This window comes from Callospermophilus lateralis, chromosome 4 (genome assembly GCF_048772815.1).
Source record: "Callospermophilus lateralis isolate mCalLat2 chromosome 4, mCalLat2.hap1, whole genome shotgun sequence".
Classification (NCBI taxonomy): domain Eukaryota; kingdom Metazoa; phylum Chordata; class Mammalia; order Rodentia; family Sciuridae; genus Callospermophilus; species Callospermophilus lateralis.
In genome coordinates, this window is record NC_135308.1 from 110,196,836 (window position 1) to 110,214,354 (window position 17,519).

General features: G+C 54.1%; 1 protein-coding gene across 1 annotated transcript in view; it reads left to right on the forward strand.

The window, feature by feature from the left end:
• Lrp1 (LDL receptor related protein 1) overlaps positions 1–17,519 on the forward strand; it is an 80,311-nt gene that overhangs the window by 39,565 nt on the left and 23,227 nt on the right. Inside the window, exons 21-42 of the mRNA XM_076854739.1 lie at positions 2,582–2,764; positions 3,157–3,357; positions 4,404–4,649; positions 4,867–5,064; positions 6,020–6,224; positions 6,394–6,558; positions 7,087–7,331; positions 7,551–7,682; positions 7,982–8,209; positions 8,452–8,626; positions 8,715–8,809; positions 9,031–9,180; positions 9,366–9,506; positions 9,883–10,017; positions 11,727–11,858; positions 12,119–12,253; positions 12,440–12,569; positions 12,674–12,800; positions 13,174–13,325; positions 13,412–13,536; positions 13,836–14,213; positions 15,644–15,833. Coding sequence (XP_076710854.1) covers positions 2,582–2,764; positions 3,157–3,357; positions 4,404–4,649; positions 4,867–5,064; positions 6,020–6,224; positions 6,394–6,558; positions 7,087–7,331; positions 7,551–7,682; positions 7,982–8,209; positions 8,452–8,626; positions 8,715–8,809; positions 9,031–9,180; positions 9,366–9,506; positions 9,883–10,017; positions 11,727–11,858; positions 12,119–12,253; positions 12,440–12,569; positions 12,674–12,800; positions 13,174–13,325; positions 13,412–13,536; positions 13,836–14,213; positions 15,644–15,833 — 3,868 coding nt within the window. The remainder of the gene's footprint in view (positions 1–2,581; positions 2,765–3,156; positions 3,358–4,403; positions 4,650–4,866; positions 5,065–6,019; positions 6,225–6,393; positions 6,559–7,086; positions 7,332–7,550; positions 7,683–7,981; positions 8,210–8,451; positions 8,627–8,714; positions 8,810–9,030; positions 9,181–9,365; positions 9,507–9,882; positions 10,018–11,726; positions 11,859–12,118; positions 12,254–12,439; positions 12,570–12,673; positions 12,801–13,173; positions 13,326–13,411; positions 13,537–13,835; positions 14,214–15,643; positions 15,834–17,519) is intronic.

Genomic DNA, 17,519 nt, shown 5'->3' on the forward strand with positions numbered 1-17,519 from the left:
AATAGCACTGACATCACAGCGCTGATATGGGGCTTTAGTGAGATTGTGTAAAGAGCATTCAGCACAAAGCTGTGTTTGGTAAACAATAAATTGAAAAAAAGGGTGCTAGTAGGTAGGGATGAGTGAGCACAAGGGAACCAGAGGGGAGAGGGGTTGGCTCAGTGAGGCTCCAGATACCCAGGTCTCCAGTGCTCCTGGGAGTGCGGGGGCTGTTTCCTGGAACTGCACAGGTCCTCTCTACGTATGTTGGTCTCTTAGTTCTGGCTGATTGTTGCCATGGAAGAATGCAGACCAGAGTTGCCCTGGCTTCAAGAAAATCAGAAATGCTGATTTTTGTGTGAAATCCACCCAGATTTTTAACACTGGCATATTAGTTTCCTAGGGCGTCTGTCACAAAGACCACAAACTGAGTGACTTAGACAACAGAAATACCTTGTCTCACAGTTCAGATGGTTAGGGGTCCAAGATCAGACGGTCAACAGGGCTGCTCCTTCTGGGGCTAGAAGGGAGCACCTGGTCCAGGCCTGTCTCCTCGCTTCCACTGGTTTTCTGGTGACTTTTGGCATTCCTTGACATGTAGATGCCTTACCCGCTTCTCTTTACATGGTGTCTTCCCTGTGTGTCTGTCTCTGAGTCCAGTTTTCTCTTTATATAAGGATACGGATCATTAATTAAGCCCCACCCTAATGACCTCATTTTAAATTGATCATTGGCAAAAATACTGTTTCCAAATAAGGCACCATTCATAGGTATGATGGGCTAAATTCAGGCCATAACCATTGGTGGTTGATTTGAAAAGTTTTTAAAAACACCACAGGCTAAAACCTTTCTGCAGGCCTCATCTGGCCCATAGCCTGCCAGCCTACAAACTCTGCCTTAGGGAGTGAAGCCATGTTCCCACACAAGTAGGAGCACTGAGCAGCACTGAGCACCTGCTGTGAGCCCAGCCTGGGAGGGAGGGCCAGGAAGGTCACAGGAGGCTTGGGAAACAGTAACCGAGTCTCCAGGGCCACCTCTGAAAAGGTCTCAATGATGGGGACAGGTGTTAGTGCCTTGAGTTTCTAAAAAGGGGCCCCTAGAGGCTGTGTGGTATAGGGAAAGAACTCCCTGGCCCTTCCCAATGGCCAGACGAACCTGGACTATAAACCTAGGCTTCCTCTGCTGTGAAATGAGACGCGACTGGTGAGGCCTGGCACATGGCATCAGGGGCGTCCCGACTGGTAGTGATGGTGAACTCTGGTTCTGACCTGGGATGGTCTGGGACCATTTGAAAGGATGTGGTGAGGGATTTGACTCAGGGTAAAAGGACAAGAGGGCAGGACTTCTAATGGGGGAGGGGAGTGCACTGGAGAAGCCAGTAGTTAAAGACTGAGGGGAACCTGAGCCCTTCCATAGGGCGATGGTAGGGTCAGGCAGACCAGTCAGGCTGCAGAGAAGGCTCCTGAGGCTGTCCCCAAAGTGGGCAGATTATAACAGCAGAGGAGAGTCAGGCAGAGTCTTGTCGGGTGGCACTGGGGACCTGTGGAAGGTGACGTGATGGGGGAGGCATTTTAGGAAGGCAAACCTGGAAGGTGATTAGATTAAAAAGAGATTCAGGGGCCTGAGGAAGGGAAGTGAGCTCAGAGGCTGCTACTGAGATGAGAGCATCAGCCTGTCCGTGGCGGGGAAGGTGGAGGTGCGGGGCCACAGTGGTCCGAGTACAAGGCTCAGCCCAGCACCCAGCCATATGTGCTTCTTACGAGGGTGGTGTGTCTGCTGCACTCCTGGCCCCCAGTCAGGTCCCGGCCCAGCAGCCAGAGCCATCCTGGTGGAACAGCTAGTCCTGCCCCAGTGCTGGCCTGTGCATTGGTTCCCTACACAGCTGAAATAAATGACAAAGCCTGCAGGGCCCCTTCCCCTACCTCTGACCTGTGCTCCTGCCATGGGTCTCCAGTCCGCCTCCTGGGCATTTTCTGAGTAGGTGGAGTAGCCCTGTCTCAGGGAGGCACCAGCGGTCCCCTTTGCCTGGAGTGTGTCCAGGTGTCCATACAACTGGTTCTCACTTCAAGTGCCTCCTGCCCAGAGGCCTCCCCTCACCTTATCTAAACTATCATCCCACCCTGCTGGAGCCCTACCTGGCTTTGTCTCCACAGCATGTGTCATTACCTAGATCTGTGTGCCGTCCTCATTGTCTCCTCCCCACTGGGACCTGAGCTCCACTGGGGCAAGGACTTTTTGTCTCAGTTACAGCCTGTACCTTGGACTGTGCCTGGTACACAGCCAGCACTCAGGAGATGTTTGTAGGATGAATGAGAGAAACAGGCTAAGGTGGGAGGCATTGGAACTCTGACCTGGCAAATCGCCTATCCAGTTGCCATCACTTGTGTAAAATGGGGACATCAGACAGGGTGGTCGCTGTGTCCTTGAAGGTGTAACATCTGCTTCTGGTACCAAGTTAGTGCTTCCAGGGGCATCAGCATGGCTCACAGGACTCTCCAGGCTGCCTCAACTCAGAACTCCAGGCTGGGCATAGTGGGAGGGGCAGGGGGAAGCTGACCGGGAGCTCCTCCCCCTCCTGACAACCTCTCCTGTCCCCCTGCAGCCACAAGACCCCCTGGTGGCTGCCACACTGATGAGTTCCAGTGCCGGCTGGATGGACTATGCATCCCCCTGAGGTGGCGCTGTGATGGGGACACTGACTGCATGGATTCCAGTGATGAGAAGAGCTGTGAGGGAGTGACCCATGTCTGTGACCCAAATGTCAAGTTTGGCTGCAAAGACTCAGGTGAAGAGACTTGGAGGGAACCTGCCAGGGGGGTGACATGGGCAGGAGGAGAGCATCTGGAGAATAGAGCAGTGGCAGGGGGACAGCACTACTGTGTGGGGTGGGAGTGGGGACATTGTGACACAAAAGGCATCACACACTGGAGGAAGCATGAAGGGGCCAGGGCCTGCACAGGACCCTCCGGGAACAAAACCGTGACCAGAGTTGAGCTTCAGCACTTCCTGCCTTCTTCGTTGGCCATGTGAATTTGACAGAAAAAGCCTCAGGGTTCCTAGGGGCCCCCAGACACTGCAGTGATGACCCTATTAGAGAAGCCCACTAGGACTGGGAAGAAAGGCAACGAGGGGTCCCACTCCACTGTCCTGGCTGCTCATACTGCACCCATTCCTCAGCTCGGTGCATCAGCAAAGCGTGGGTGTGTGATGGTGACAGTGACTGTGAAGATAACTCAGATGAGGAGAACTGTGAGTCCTTGGCCTGCAGGCCACCCTCGCACCCCTGTGCCAACAATACCTCAGTCTGCCTGCCTCCTGACAAGCTGTGCGATGGGAATGACGACTGTGGAGATGGCTCGGATGAGGGCGAGCTCTGCGGTGAGACCCAGGGTCAGGGGAGTGGGGAGGAGTTTGGGGCTAAGAGCCAGCAGCACCCAGAGCAGCCACCAATGGCCTGTGTAGATGTAGGGCTCACGGTGCCATGGTGCCAAGTATCCCACAACGTTAACAGCATTTACTCCATGGAGCAGCCCTGGGAGGCAGGGACCATTACATATCCATTTCACTGGTGGGAAAATGGAGACAGGCACAGAGAGGTTCGGTAACCTGCCCACAGGTGCAAATCCCTCACCCACAGTCATACCAAAGGGCAGGGAGGCTCCGGCCTGTGGGATGCAGGCACGGAGCAGCGTGCTGATGGTCAGTGCAGGCGTCTTTGTGAGGTGGAGATTTAAGTGGATTCCCAAGGACATTCGGTATAGCTTCAGAGTGATTAAGAAGGTGGGGGAGGGGGGTGGACATTCAAGTTCCAAAGAAATGAGGTTGGAGGAGTGGTGGTGGGTTAGGAAGTCTGCACCGCGTGACTTGGGGTAAGGAGCAGAACAGCCTTATCTGTCCTCCGAACCAGGCAGGGACCCCGCTCCTTGAAAGAAGAGTAGGAGATAAGGCTGGCTGGGACTGACAGAGAAACTGCTGACACACCAGTCAGGACTGGCGGTTACAGGGTGTGTCAGAGGACTCAGGGCAGAATATTCCCGGCCACACCCACCCAAATCACCTCAACCAGGAAAGCCAGGGGGAAGGGTCTGGACCCAAAGACCCCCCACCAGGAAGGAGGCATGAAGTTGGGCTCCCAACTGCAAGCCTGAGAAGGGACAAGGAAATAGAGACTACAGAGGGAGAAGTGGGGAGAAGCGAAAGGGGGGTCCCAGCTGTTGGGTGCTGGGTCCCAACCCTGGCTCTGAGGGAGGCTGGCAAGCGTTGGGGCAGAGGCTTAGCAGGCATGGAGAAGAAGTGGGCTGTGGGAGGGGTGCCAGGGATTGGCCCTGAGCCCCTACACAGGGCTTGGGGCCCAGCAGGATTGTAGTCCTACCTCCTTCCAGTTCTGACCCTGGGCCTGTCCCCTGCCTTCCCTCCCATCCCAGACCAGTGCTCTCTGAATAACGGTGGCTGCAGCCACAACTGCTCGGTGGCACCTGGCGAAGGCATTGTGTGTTCGTGCCCTCTGGGCATGGAGCTGGGGCCTGACAATCATACCTGCCAGATTCAGAGCTACTGTGCCAAGCACCTCAAGTGCAGCCAAAAGTGTGACCAGAACAAGTTCAGTGTGAAGTGCTCCTGCTATGAGGGCTGGGTCCTGGAGCCTGACGGCGAGAGTTGCCGCAGCCTGGGTAAGACACGGCGGAGGGTGGCCGAGCAGGCCAGGCAGGCTGAGGCAGGCCGCTGGTCTGCAGTGAACTGGGTTTGGGTGGCCACCAAATGCCAAAGGCTGAGTGTTTCATCTGGGCCCTAGTGCCAGAGCCAACAGAGATCCTGCTTGCACCTAGACAGGGTGAAACAGGCAGCAGCAAGCCCCTCATTGACCCCATCACATCCCTCCCACCCTAGACCCCTTCAAGCCATTCATCATATTCTCCAACCGCCATGAGATCCGACGCATTGACCTTCACAAAGGGGACTACAGTGTCCTGGTGCCCGGCCTGCGCAACACCATCGCCCTGGACTTCCACCTCAGTCAGAGCGCACTCTACTGGACTGACGTGGTGGAGGACAAGATCTACCGTGGGAAACTGCTGGACAATGGAGGTGACTCCCTGGCCATGCCTCCAACTGACTCCAGGGTTGCATACAGATCCAGGTGGCCCCAGGCAGAGGCCTTAGCTCCCCATCCCCCATATTCCTGTTAATTGGGTTAGATTTTGCTGTGGGTCTCAGTGCCTGATGCCCCATAATTATCGTCAGCAGAGCTGCCAGCCTGATAATTAACAAAATGATCAGCCTTTCTTTGGAGTGGCCGGGAGCTTGGCTCCCCAAGTCCTGGAATTGTCAACTTGAGAGGAAAAAGCCAGTTAGGGGTGGAGTACCTGAGCCTCTGTCCCATGGCAGCCTGAACCATTGCAGGCTCTGTGTTGAGCACCTGCTGTACTTCCGGGCCATGGAAAGACAGCAATGATCAGGACAGGCTGTTTTAAATTGTGTGGTTAAGGAGGATTCCCTAGAAAGTGACATCTGAGCAAAGATTCAGAAAAGGCACATTTTACTAAAGGAATCTGTTGTCCATAATAAAGGAAACTTGAAACCATCTCAGATATCCATCAACAGGGGAATGGCTAAGGAAGTTATGATAATTTTCATACAGTGCAATAGCTTCTAAGTAATGAGGTATAAACGTATGTATTAGTATTAAAAGATCTTCAGGACATTCTGTGGGTTGACTTCTAGAAAACACTGTCTTCATATTGAATCCAGGTCTGTCCCCAAAAACCTCCACCCTCTGCTCTGACACCCTCCTCTACATTGGCCCTTTAGACAGTTGCATGCAGAAGGTGGCTCCCCCACCACCAGGCTTCTCCTCTCTGCTTGACTTCCTGCCTGGGTGAGGAGAATGGGGGTGTCAGGAAGTCCACTGTTGGATCTGGGCTAATCAGAGGGATTAGCAGAGGTATCATGGTTGAGGGTGAATCATTGAGGAGTTCTAGGATTCACGTGTTCACCCCACCCAACCCAGGAGACTCTAACTCCCCACAAACCTCTTCTCCAGCCCTGACCAGCTTCGAGGTGGTGATACAGTATGGCCTGGCCACACCCGAGGGCCTGGCCGTAGACTGGATTGCAGGCAACATTTACTGGGTGGAAAGTAATCTGGACCAGATTGAAGTGGCCAAGCTAGATGGAACCCTCCGGACTACTCTGCTGGCTGGTGACATTGAACACCCAAGGGCAATTGCACTGGATCCTCGGGATGGGTGAGGACACTGTCCAGCCCCATTCTGGCCCACGGGCCCCCTGAAGTCCCATTCAGCCTAGCCAAAGACACTTGTCTTCTTCGTGTAATTGGCCCCCCTTCTACCTTTTACCTGTGGTCCTACCACTGGCACCCAATTTTGGACCTCCTAACCCCCTCCCCATTCCCAGGATCCTGTTTTGGACAGACTGGGATGCTAGCCTGCCCCGCATCGAAGCAGCCTCCATGAGTGGGGCAGGGCGCCGCACTGTTCACCGGGAAACAGGTTCTGGGGGCTGGCCCAATGGGCTCACTGTGGACTACTTGGAGAAGCGCATCCTGTGGATCGATGCCAGGTCAGTGCCCTTGGGAGGCCAAGTCAGGAGCATCAGGACCTGCAGGGACGAGGTTAATGAAAAGATTCAGGGGGTCTAGAACCAGAAGCAGGTGGCAGAGGACCCAGCACTGTAGGAAGAGGACTATGGTGAGAGACAGCTGAGCGGAGGAGGCAGGTTGGAGAGGTCAGAAGCAAGGCTGTCGCCAAAGTCATCTAAGCCTGACTCTCCTCTCACAATCTGTGCTTTCTACCCAGAGCAAGGGAGCCTTCCCAGTTAGTCTGCCCAGAAAGGGCACCTTTTCTTCACTTGTACAAAGCCCTGTGTGCTAACCGCTGGCCTGGGGAGAAGGGAGCCAGAAAATTCCCTTAGGGAATGGGAGAGTAGGAACCTAGACCTGCCAGATTCCCACATCTTGGTTCCTATGCCCTCATGTGCTTATTTGGGAGGGCAGTGGGCCTGGCATAGGAGCGGGGGTGCCCCTGAGCAGGGTGCTCTGAAGGTTGTGATCTCAGCCAGCATCCTCACTCTGCCCGACCACACTCTCAGGTCAGATGCCATATACTCAGCCCGTTACGACGGCTCCGGTCACATGGAGGTGCTTCGGGGACACGAGTTCCTATCACACCCATTTGCAGTGACGCTGTATGGGGGGGAGGTGTACTGGACCGACTGGCGAACCAACACGCTGGCCAAGGCTAACAAGTGGACCGGCCACAATGTCACTGTGGTACAAAGGACCAACACCCAGCCCTTCGACCTGCAAGTGTATCATCCCTCCCGGCAGCCCATGGGTAAGGGGCCTGGGGTCTCTCAGGCATGAGATGGGAGGGGTCTGTCAGGACAGCAGGGGTGAGCCAGTTTTTTAGCAACAGATGAAGGTCTAGCAGCAGCAGATGCTGAAACACGGAGTGAGAGTGGGCAAGGAGGGGCTGGTCCCGCTGAGAAAGGCCATGTAAGGACCAAAAAATCACAAAATATTCTTACTGCTTTTCTTCCTTCCCTTCCCCCAGCTCCCAATCCATGTGAGGCCAATGGGGGCCGGGGCCCCTGCTCCCATCTGTGCCTCATCAACTACAACCGGACTGTCTCCTGTGCCTGTCCCCACCTCATGAAGCTCCACAAGGACAACACCACCTGCTATGGTAGGGAAGCCCCTCCCTCAGGACCAGGAGTAAACTGAGGCTGAAGGGGTGGTCTAAGGCACCTAGGACTCCTGGTTTAAGCAAAGGTTAAGTCCCTGCCAAGAAGGGTCTCAGAAGGAGGGGCCCAGGTGATAAGCACTGAGAGAAGAAGCTGTAATCCTGTCGGGAGGCTACCTCTGGCAGGGCTGCTTCCCCAAAGGCAAGGGTGGAGGGAACCTCAAGAGGAACAGACCCTAATCGGGTGGATGGGCAGCCTGGAGGCAGGGGACCACCCTCAGTGACTGGCCTCACACCCACAGAGTTTAAGAAGTTTCTGCTGTACGCACGTCAGATGGAAATCCGGGGTGTAGACCTGGACGCCCCCTACTACAACTACATCATCTCCTTCACGGTGCCTGACATTGACAACGTCACAGTGCTAGATTACGACGCCCGCGAGCAGCGTGTCTACTGGTCTGATGTGAGAACACAAGCCATCAAGCGGGCCTTCATCAATGGCACAGGCGTGGAGACAGTCGTTTCTGCAGGTTCTGTCCTGGCCCTGACCCCTCCACTAGTGGGTGTGGCCCCCCTAGCCTGGCTGCTGACCCTGGTCCCCTACCCCTGTTCCTGGTCTTCTTGATCCTGATATTCCTTTTTCAGATTCTGTTTCCTCTCAGTGCTCCAATCTGACATTTCCTGGCTCCTGTTCTCCAGAAAGCACTCCAGTTCCCCTCTTGACCTATGCCCTGAAAATACCCAACCACCAACCCTCTTCTTGTTCCTCCAGACTTGCCAAATGCCCATGGGCTAGCTGTGGACTGGGTATCTCGAAACCTGTTCTGGACGAGCTACGATACCAACAAGAAGCAGATCAATGTGGCCCGACTGGATGGCTCCTTCAAGAATGCAGTGGTGCAGGGCCTGGAGCAGCCCCATGGCCTGGTCGTCCACCCCCTGCGCGGGTCAGTCCAGGGCCCAGGTCTGGGGAGCGTGGGAGTGGGGCCAGGAAAGAAAAGACTGTGACCCTCCCCTCTCGACATCCTCCTCCAGGAAGCTCTATTGGACCGATGGCGACAACATCAGCATGGCCAACATGGACGGCAGCAATCGAACCCTGCTCTTCAGTGGCCAGAGGGGCCCTGTGGGTACGAACTGGCCCTCCCTTTCTCTATAGCCCTTCTCTAATCCTCCATCCAAAGATGCTCACAGGATCTCTCAGTTACCTCTTACCCCAACAGTCCCCATCTTAGTGCCTGTCCTCACCAACCTCCCCACCAGAACCACATGCCCTTTACACATACTCTGTTCCCAGCCCTGGGTCCACCCTGGTGCCAGGCTCCCTGGCAGTGACACCTTCCTCTTTCAGGCCTGGCTATCGACTTCCCTGAAAGCAAGCTGTATTGGATCAGCTCGGGGAACCACACCATCAACCGCTGCAACTTGGATGGGAGTGGTTTAGAGATCATTGAGACCATGCGGAGCCAGCTGGGCAAGGCCACTGCCCTGGCCATCATGGGTGAGGGCCCGGGAGGGAGTAGGGATGGATGGAAGCAGGGCTGGCCAGGCCAGATCTGTTGGGAACAGGGTGCCGGTCTGGGGGTCACCCTATGGGATAGGTCTGATGACTTCAGGACATCAAGCCCTTCAGGAGAGCTACGTGTGGGGCCTCCCTAAGGATCTCATTCCCTCCTGCCACCTCAGGGGACAAGCTGTGGTGGGCAGATCAGGTGTCAGAGAAGATGGGCACATGCAACAAGGCTGATGGTTCAGGGTCTGTGGTCTTGCGGAACAGCACCACGCTGGTGATGCACATGAAGGTCTATGACGAGAGCATCCAGTTGGGTGAGCAGGGGGAACAAGAGCCCTGGTATCCAGGCTTCACAGGCAAGGGGGTTGGGAGCCAGAGAGAGGCTTCAAGCTGCCACCAAAAGCAGCCTGCCAAAACAATGGGGCAAATGGGATGAATGGGGATGAAAGTGGGTTAAGCTCCACTCACCACCCACAGGGTTTCCTTTTCTTCATTCCCACAAAGGTGCCCTATAGGTTTATAGTAGCCTGGTCACAAGGTCCAGGCCTGGGCGGTCAGAAGACCTGAGTGTTGAGTTGGGTGGTGACCCCACCAGGTCCAGGGTAAAGGTGGTGACCATCCTGTCCCTGAGCAGCTGATTCTGGGAGGGCCATCTAACCCTTCTCTCTTCCTCCTGCCTCCTTTCCCCAGACCATGAGGGCAGCAACCCCTGCAGTGTCAACAATGGTGACTGCTCCCAGCTCTGCCTGCCCACATCAGAGACAACCCGCTCCTGCATGTGCACAGCCGGCTACAGCCTCCGGAGTGGCCAGCAGGCTTGCGAGGGTCAGTGCTCAACCTGTCTTCCCTGCCTGGGCCCAGGCCCCCAGCCCTGACTCCTCCAGTCCTACAGTGGTTACGACTTCCTCTTCTTACCTTGGTGCCAAGACTGTAATCATTATGTATTATCAAGGGCTTTCTGAGCTAGATACTTAGTAAAACTAAGCATGTGCTGGGTGCTGTGGGGAAATCACAGGGACAGGACTTACTGTCCCTATGCTCTGTAGCCTGAGCCAGAAGATGGGATCAACATGACAGGGAAGCTGGACCATAAAGTGCCTGCATTAGATTTTTGAAAAGATGCCAACAAGAAAGGTGTGTTCTGAGCTGGATTTATAGGACAGATAGGATTGGAGTATGTGGCTCAAAGAAGAGAATGCAGCTCAGTGGTAAAGCATGTGCTTAGCATTGCATAAGGCCCTGGGTTCAATCCCCAACACATACACACAGACACACACACACACACACACACACACATACACACAGAGAAAAAGAAAAGCAGATAAGGCTATGCACAAGGCAAGAGGTATAGCTAAAGCCAAGTAACCAAAGTTCGGGAGGAATAAGTGGGTGTGTGCAGGGGCCCTGAGCTGAGTGGCAGGTAGGGTGTGGGAAGTCCTGGTGATAAGGCTGCGAGGGAGGGCGAGTCTCCTATGTGTTCTCTGCCAGTAATGCCTGGAAAGTGATGTTTGGGAAAGATTAACCGGGTGGCAGAGAGCCCGCAGAATGGGGGAGGGAGAAACCGAGGCAGTTAGACCAGTTAGAAGGCTATTAGGAGTAATCCCCATGTGGAGTTGGGGCCTGGTCTGGGCGGAGCAGCTGGATTGAAGGGAAGGGGTGAGAGAGACTGAGAGACATTTCACAAGAACTTGCTAACTGATTTACAAGCTTGCCCCAGGACAGCATTTCCCAAAGTGTACTCCCAGGAACCTCCTTCTTTGATGTGGTGAGATGTTACAGAAACAAAAGCTGGGTTGAACCAAGTTGGACAGTGTATTTTTACTGCACAACTTCTCAGAGCCTTGAATATGCTTATGTGCTGAGAATTTTTCAAGAAAGCTCTCCAGTGTCTGAGGTTTTCCAAACTCACTTGACCAACCATTTGTTCTTTTTTTTTTTTTTTTCATGGAGCCTGAGCAACCAGGGCCCACTTAGGGATTCATTTGGGGCTACACTGTGTCAACAGGATAAAGACAAGGGATGATTTGGTGATGCCTGGATAGTGGCGCCTCCTGAGGAGTGGGTATAGGGAATGAGCCTAGCTAGGTTCTAGGAAGGTTTGAGTTTCAGTTGGGAAAGGGTTAGACATAGAGCAGAGTCGGGACGAAGAGGAAACTAAGGTCAGTAGAGCACAAATTTGAAGTCCTGATTCTCTGTTTCAGTCCTCCCAGACTCTCCCTAAGGCCCTTTGAGGGGTAGTGGGTTTGGTTGGTGGAGGAGGGCAGAGCTCAGGGAGAGAAAGCTGGGTCTCTTCTGCCCTCTAGTGGTAGCTAGAAGTCCTGCAGAGCCCTGTTCTCCAGACTTACTGGCCTGGTGACTCTTTCCCACCAAGCTCCAGGCTCCTGGCCTCATGCCAGAGTGTGTATATATGGTGGGTAGAGAACATGGCTTGTGGGCAATATCAGAAGGGGATGCAGATAACAAGTTAAGAGTGACAGGAGCCAAGCCTCAAGGATGTCAGCAAGGCCCATGCATGAAGTATCCTTGTGTTTCAGGTGTGGGTTCCTTTCTCCTGTACTCTGTGCACGAGGGAATCCGGGGAATTCCCCTGGATCCTAATGACAAGTCAGATGCTCTGGTCCCAGTGTCGGGGACCTCGTTGGCTGTTGGCATCGACTTCCATGCTGGTGAGCCATTTGGTAGCGGGGGAGTGGGATATGGCCAGGATCTTGGGGGGCGGGGGGATGCACTCTGAGGCCCAGTGACAGGCTGCCTGCGCTGGCTTGAAGAGAACTTACTAGAGCTTCCCCACTGCCCACTGCCTCACCTTCCAAGCACCAGGTGCCTACAGCACTTACCCACCTCTACCCTGACCCACTATGTGACTTTGATCCCCTTCCTTGCCCCTGCCTTGTTGAGCATCTCCTGTTGGCTCCTCTACTTCCAGAAAATGACACCATTTACTGGGTGGACATGGGCCTGAGCACCATCAGTCGGGCCAAGCGGGACCAGACATGGCGTGAGGATGTGGTAACCAATGGCATTGGCCGTGTGGAGGGTATTGCAGTGGACTGGATGGCAGGTGAGCAGTGGGAGAGACCAGGGACTCGGGGTGGGGCAGAGGACTGGCGGGAACATGGGGCCTCAGAAGAAGAGGGAAAGGAGTAGGCAGGAGCCAATGGGGAGCTACATAGGGATCTAAGGGCAGAGGGGCACCAGGTAATATGTCCCCACTGACCTCCCTGAGCCCCACCAACTTCCTCCTCAGGCAACATCTACTGGACAGACCAGGGCTTTGATGTCATCGAGGTCGCCCGGCTCAATGGCTCTTTCCGCTACGTAGTCATCTCCCAGGGTCTAGACAAGCCCCGGGCCATCACTGTCCACCCGGAAAAGGGGTGAGGAGCTAGAAAGGCTGGCTTGGGTCTGGCACTATCACTGAAGAGGTCCCTCTCCTGCATGGTCTGGGGACTGACCCTCCACTTTCACCTCCATCCCGCAGGTACTTGTTCTGGACTGAGTGGGGTCAGTACCCCCGTATTGAGCGGTCTCGACTAGATGGCACAGAGCGAGTGGTGCTGGTCAATGTCAGCATCAGCTGGCCCAATGGCATCTCAGTGGACTATCAGGTTTGGACCCATACTCAGCCCTGCAGCTAATGGGCTAGATCCCCCTGGCTCTGTGCTCTACCATTCTGAATCTCCTTGTGACGAGCCCCATTCACGGGGAAGACATGGAACAGGGAGAGTCATGGAGTCTTCTAGCCCATCCCCTACCCAGAATAGGTCTTCTCTGCCCTAGGGATGATGGAAGGGTCACTCAGAAGTGGGAAGTGGAGGGACACCTAGAGAGTGGCATCTCAGGCAAGTCAGAAGTCAGGAGGACCTGGACGAAGTGGGGAAAGCTAAATTAAGGGTTCCGTGCAGGCCACACACTGAGCTGGGATATGGGAGCTGGAGGGAAGCATGGTTCTGAAGCAAGGTGGGTACTTCTGTCCCACAGGATGGGAAGCTATACTGGTGTGACGCTCGGATGGACAAAATTGAGCGCATCGACCTGGAGACGGGTGAGAACCGTGAGGTGGTCCTGTCCAGCAACAACATGGACATGTTTTCAGTGTCTGTGTTTGAGGATTTCATCTACTGGAGTGACAGGTGAGGGCTCTGCCCTGCCATCTCTCATCTGTTCCCTCCCTCCTAGTTCCATCAACACCCTGCTCATACCCTTCCCTTCCCCCCAGGACTCATGCCAATGGCTCCATCAAGCGCGGGAGCAAAGATAATGCCACAGATTCTGTGCCCCTGCGAACTGGCATTGGAGTGCAGCTTAAAGACATCAAGGTTTTCAACAGGGACCGGCAGAAAGGTGAGGCTGAGACCCTAGGCTAGGGAGAAGAGTCCATTGGGGACAGCCGGGTCTAGGAGTGAGAAGGTCTGGGAGAGAGGTTTGACCCACAGGGGCACTTACTAGTAACTCCCAAGACCCCAGGATTGGAAAGAGAGGTTTGTCTCTAGGACAGATCTGGATGTTGGGCTCTGGGTCCTGGAGGGTCATTTGAGCTGGGGATGAGCAGGATGGAATTTCCACTGGACTCAGCTGACAGAGGCACCAGTGAGCCTTTTCAAAAGGTGGACTGTGCCTTCTGTAACCCCCTCTCCCCACAGGCACCAATGTGTGTGCAGTAGCCAATGGCGGGTGCCAGCAGCTGTGTCTGTACCGGGGTGGTGGACAGCGGGCTTGTGCCTGTGCCCATGGAATGCTGGCAGAAGACGGGGCATCTTGTCGTGAATATGCTGGCTACCTGCTCTACTCAGAGCGCACCATCCTCAAGAGCATCCACCTATCGGATGAGCGCAACCTCAATGCACCTGTGCAGCCCTTTGAGGACCCTGAGCACATGAAGAATGTTATTGCCTTGGCCTTCGACTACCGAGCAGGCACCTCCCCAGGCACCCCTAATCGCATCTTCTTCAGCGATATTCACTTTGGGAACATCCAGCAGATCAACGATGATGGCTCCGGGAGGACCACCATTGTGGAGAGTGAGCCAGACCCCAAGTGTTCCCAGGAAGTGGGGGTGGGAGGGTCAATGTAGACTTACAGATATCAGCCAGCCCACCCTACCCTGGCTCTGAATTCTACCTGCTGTAGATCCCTAGCTAAGAACCAGTTGGATCACTGTGTTGTTGTAGTTACTTCAAAGTTTCTCCTTATCTGGAGTCAGGTGGCTCCCTTGGGGCCTGATTCTGCCCATAGCCTTCCCACAATATTCTCCTAGCAGAGCCCAGTGTGCAAACATTAGGCTGCAGACTCGGGCCAAGGTGCAGCTCCAGTCCCTTAACATTTCGGTAGCTTGGAAAAGCTTCTCACTCTCACCAAACCCTAGCTTTCTCACCTGATGGGAGACAGGATCCCAGAGATGCTACATGTGAAAGCTTAGCTCAGCACAGAGAAGTCATGTTCAAGGGTGGTTACACCCATTGGACTGTCCTACAGTGACAGACTTTTAGCTCTTTGGAAACTGCTATGTTGCCCCACTACATTTTCTCTGCTGCAGGCTGGTTAGCCCAGTCCTTTTGATTCATTTATTCATTCCTTCATTTTGTTGGTCCATAAAGATCTGCTAGGAGCTGAATGAGGTGCTTCGTATACAGCAGAGCAAACCTGTTCTCTCTGGGACATCTTCTGTATCATAAAGTACTGTCCACATGTCTGTAAACAGGCATGTGGGTGTAACTGGAGTATAGCTTAGTGGTAGAGTGTGTGCTAAGCATGCACAAAGCCCTGGGTTTTATCTCCAGCACCAGAGGGGGGAAAAAAGTGTCCAAAGCTAAACTCAACACTCTGAAATCATGGCTTGGTCAGAGAGATGGGTAGAACAGCCCTCCCTTCAGGCTGTTGGGACTACAATGCAGCACAGTCTTTTGGCAGCTGCTCTGTCGTACAGCTGGAAGCCACTAACCCTGAGTCTTCCTCCAGTACCACCATTCGGCTCTGTCTCTCATAGTGCATGTAGTTTAAGATGTCTCCTTTACCAAACGATTCAGTTCAGGTCTTTTGAAATAGGAAGCCCCCCACTCCAGCCCAAGCAGGAGTCAAGTTATTGAGGTCCACATTGAGGTTTGCATCCCAGTGGGCAGAATCGGTAGCTCTTGAAAAGTGTGAGCACACATAAGCCAAGTTGCCCAAGAGTGGGCTACTAGCGAGAAGGGTTAGGCAGGTAGGCCGTGGATCACTTGAATGGATGATGGTAAGGTGGTCCAGGAAGAGTCAAGGTACTAAGAGTCAAGGTACTTTGGTACTTGGGGCACCAAAGTCTCTGTGCTACACGGTGCACCCTATACTCCCCATACTCCCCCTTCCAGCCAGAGAACAGGTGCCTCAGGCCATTGGCCTTAGCTCCTGCCCAGGCTCCCCTCTGGCTCTGCTCTTTGGCCCACTCCCTACCGTGGCTGCTCCTGTCTCTTTACAGACGTGGGCTCTGTGGAAGGCCTAGCCTATCACCGTGGCTGGGACACTCTCTACTGGACAAGCTACACGACATCTACCATCACCCGCCACACAGTGGACCAGACTCGTCCAGGGGCTTTTGAGCGAGAGACAGTCATCACCATGTCTGGAGACGACCACCCACGGGCCTTTGTGCTGGATGAATGCCAGAAGTGAGCTGCCAGGCCTGGGGATTGGGAGAGGTGGGCTGAGGGGGCAGCAGAAACTGCCTCAGGTAGCCGCAGGTTGGGGATGGAGGAGTTGTAGAGGTGGGCAGCAACCCAGGTTTCACCCTTCTCTGCTGTGTAGCTTCAGGTGACCTGCATAACCTCACTGAGCTTGTTTCCTCATCTGTGATATAGTAAAGGATAATACTCAGGTGCTGGAACCAAAGGGAAGGTCAGGGTCGTGGAGGACACTTTGGCTTTTGTGATCGATTCACTTGTCAGACAGCTAAGTTCAAGGCACAGAGTAGGTCCTCTAGTGCTCTAGGACTCAAAACTTCAGGTAAAGAATGTTCACTGAGTCAGGCACAGTGGCAAACGCCTTGTAATCCTAGCAACTTGGGAGGTTGAGGCAGGAGAATCACAAGTTCAAAGCCAGCCTCAGCAACTTAGTGAGGCCCTAAGCAACTTAGAGACCCTGTCTCTAAATAAAATATTAAAAAGGGCTGGGGCTGGGGTTGTAGCTCAGCGGTAGAGCCCTTGCCTAGCACCTGTGAGGCCCTGGGTTCGATCCTCAGCACCACATAAAAATAAATAAATAAAAATAAAGATTTTTTTTTTAAAAAAAAGGGCTGGGGATGAAATGTAGCACAATGGTTAAGCACCCCTGGGTTCAACCCCCATTACCAAAAAAAAAAAAAAAAAAGAATGTTCACTGAACCCCAGGAATGTGAAATCCACAGGCTGAGCCTGTTGTTCAAGCCCCCTAGCTGGTCAGAGCAGTCCTATTCATGGGCAGCAATGACAGCAGGACAGGGCTGTCAAAGTCTGAGATGCATCATGGAGGCTGTGCTCAGCTCAGGACCTGAAAGTGGGAAAGTCAAAGCCTGCATAGGAAAGGCCTTTTGAGTCAAAGCCTAGGTGAGGGAAAGCTAAAGGCAGGGAAGGACAGCAAGGGGACCTCCGCAATTCTTCAGGGTATTGGCAGACCAGGAAGCTGGGGTCGGGTTGCAAAGAAGGCAAGAGGGTAAGCCAGAAAGAACTTGAAGAAAACCTCCTATGGGTGGATGCTCCCCAGTTCCCCAGGGTCTACCTGGGGTCTTGCTCTGTGCTCCTGCAGGGACAGCCCTCACCCCACTGTGTGGGCCTCTCATGACCCACCCCGCACCATGGCAATCCTGGCCCACATGTGGACACTTTTTCCCCTGATTCAGAAGCATTTGGAATGTTTTCAAAAAGCTTTACTAGGAAACTAAGGGACAAACAAAACCCAAAAGCAACTACATAGAAACGGTGAGTGTACTGAACCGAGATTCCTCACCCTGATGTAATTCTAATCCAGCCCCAGCCCAGCCTGCCTGGCACAGCTGACCCAGCACAAGGGCCCTCTGTTCCCTCCTGCCTCAGCATGTCTGGCTTGTAGGGACATGACTGATGACGAAGATCCAGGCTTCCCTGCCATGACCCTTGGTGACCCTACCTGTCTGGGGCTGGCCACAGGGCCTGTTCTTCATAGGCCTGGAGCCTCCTTGGAGGGACCATCATGATGGGCTCCCTGGCCTGCATCCCACCCCAATCCCAGGGGTTACCCACCAAGTTCCTTTCCTCTCACCCCAGTCAGTTCTGTTGTTTACTGAGCAAGTGGCTCCAGAGAACTAGGGATGTGCTAAGGACAGTAGGGAACAAGAGAGTTGG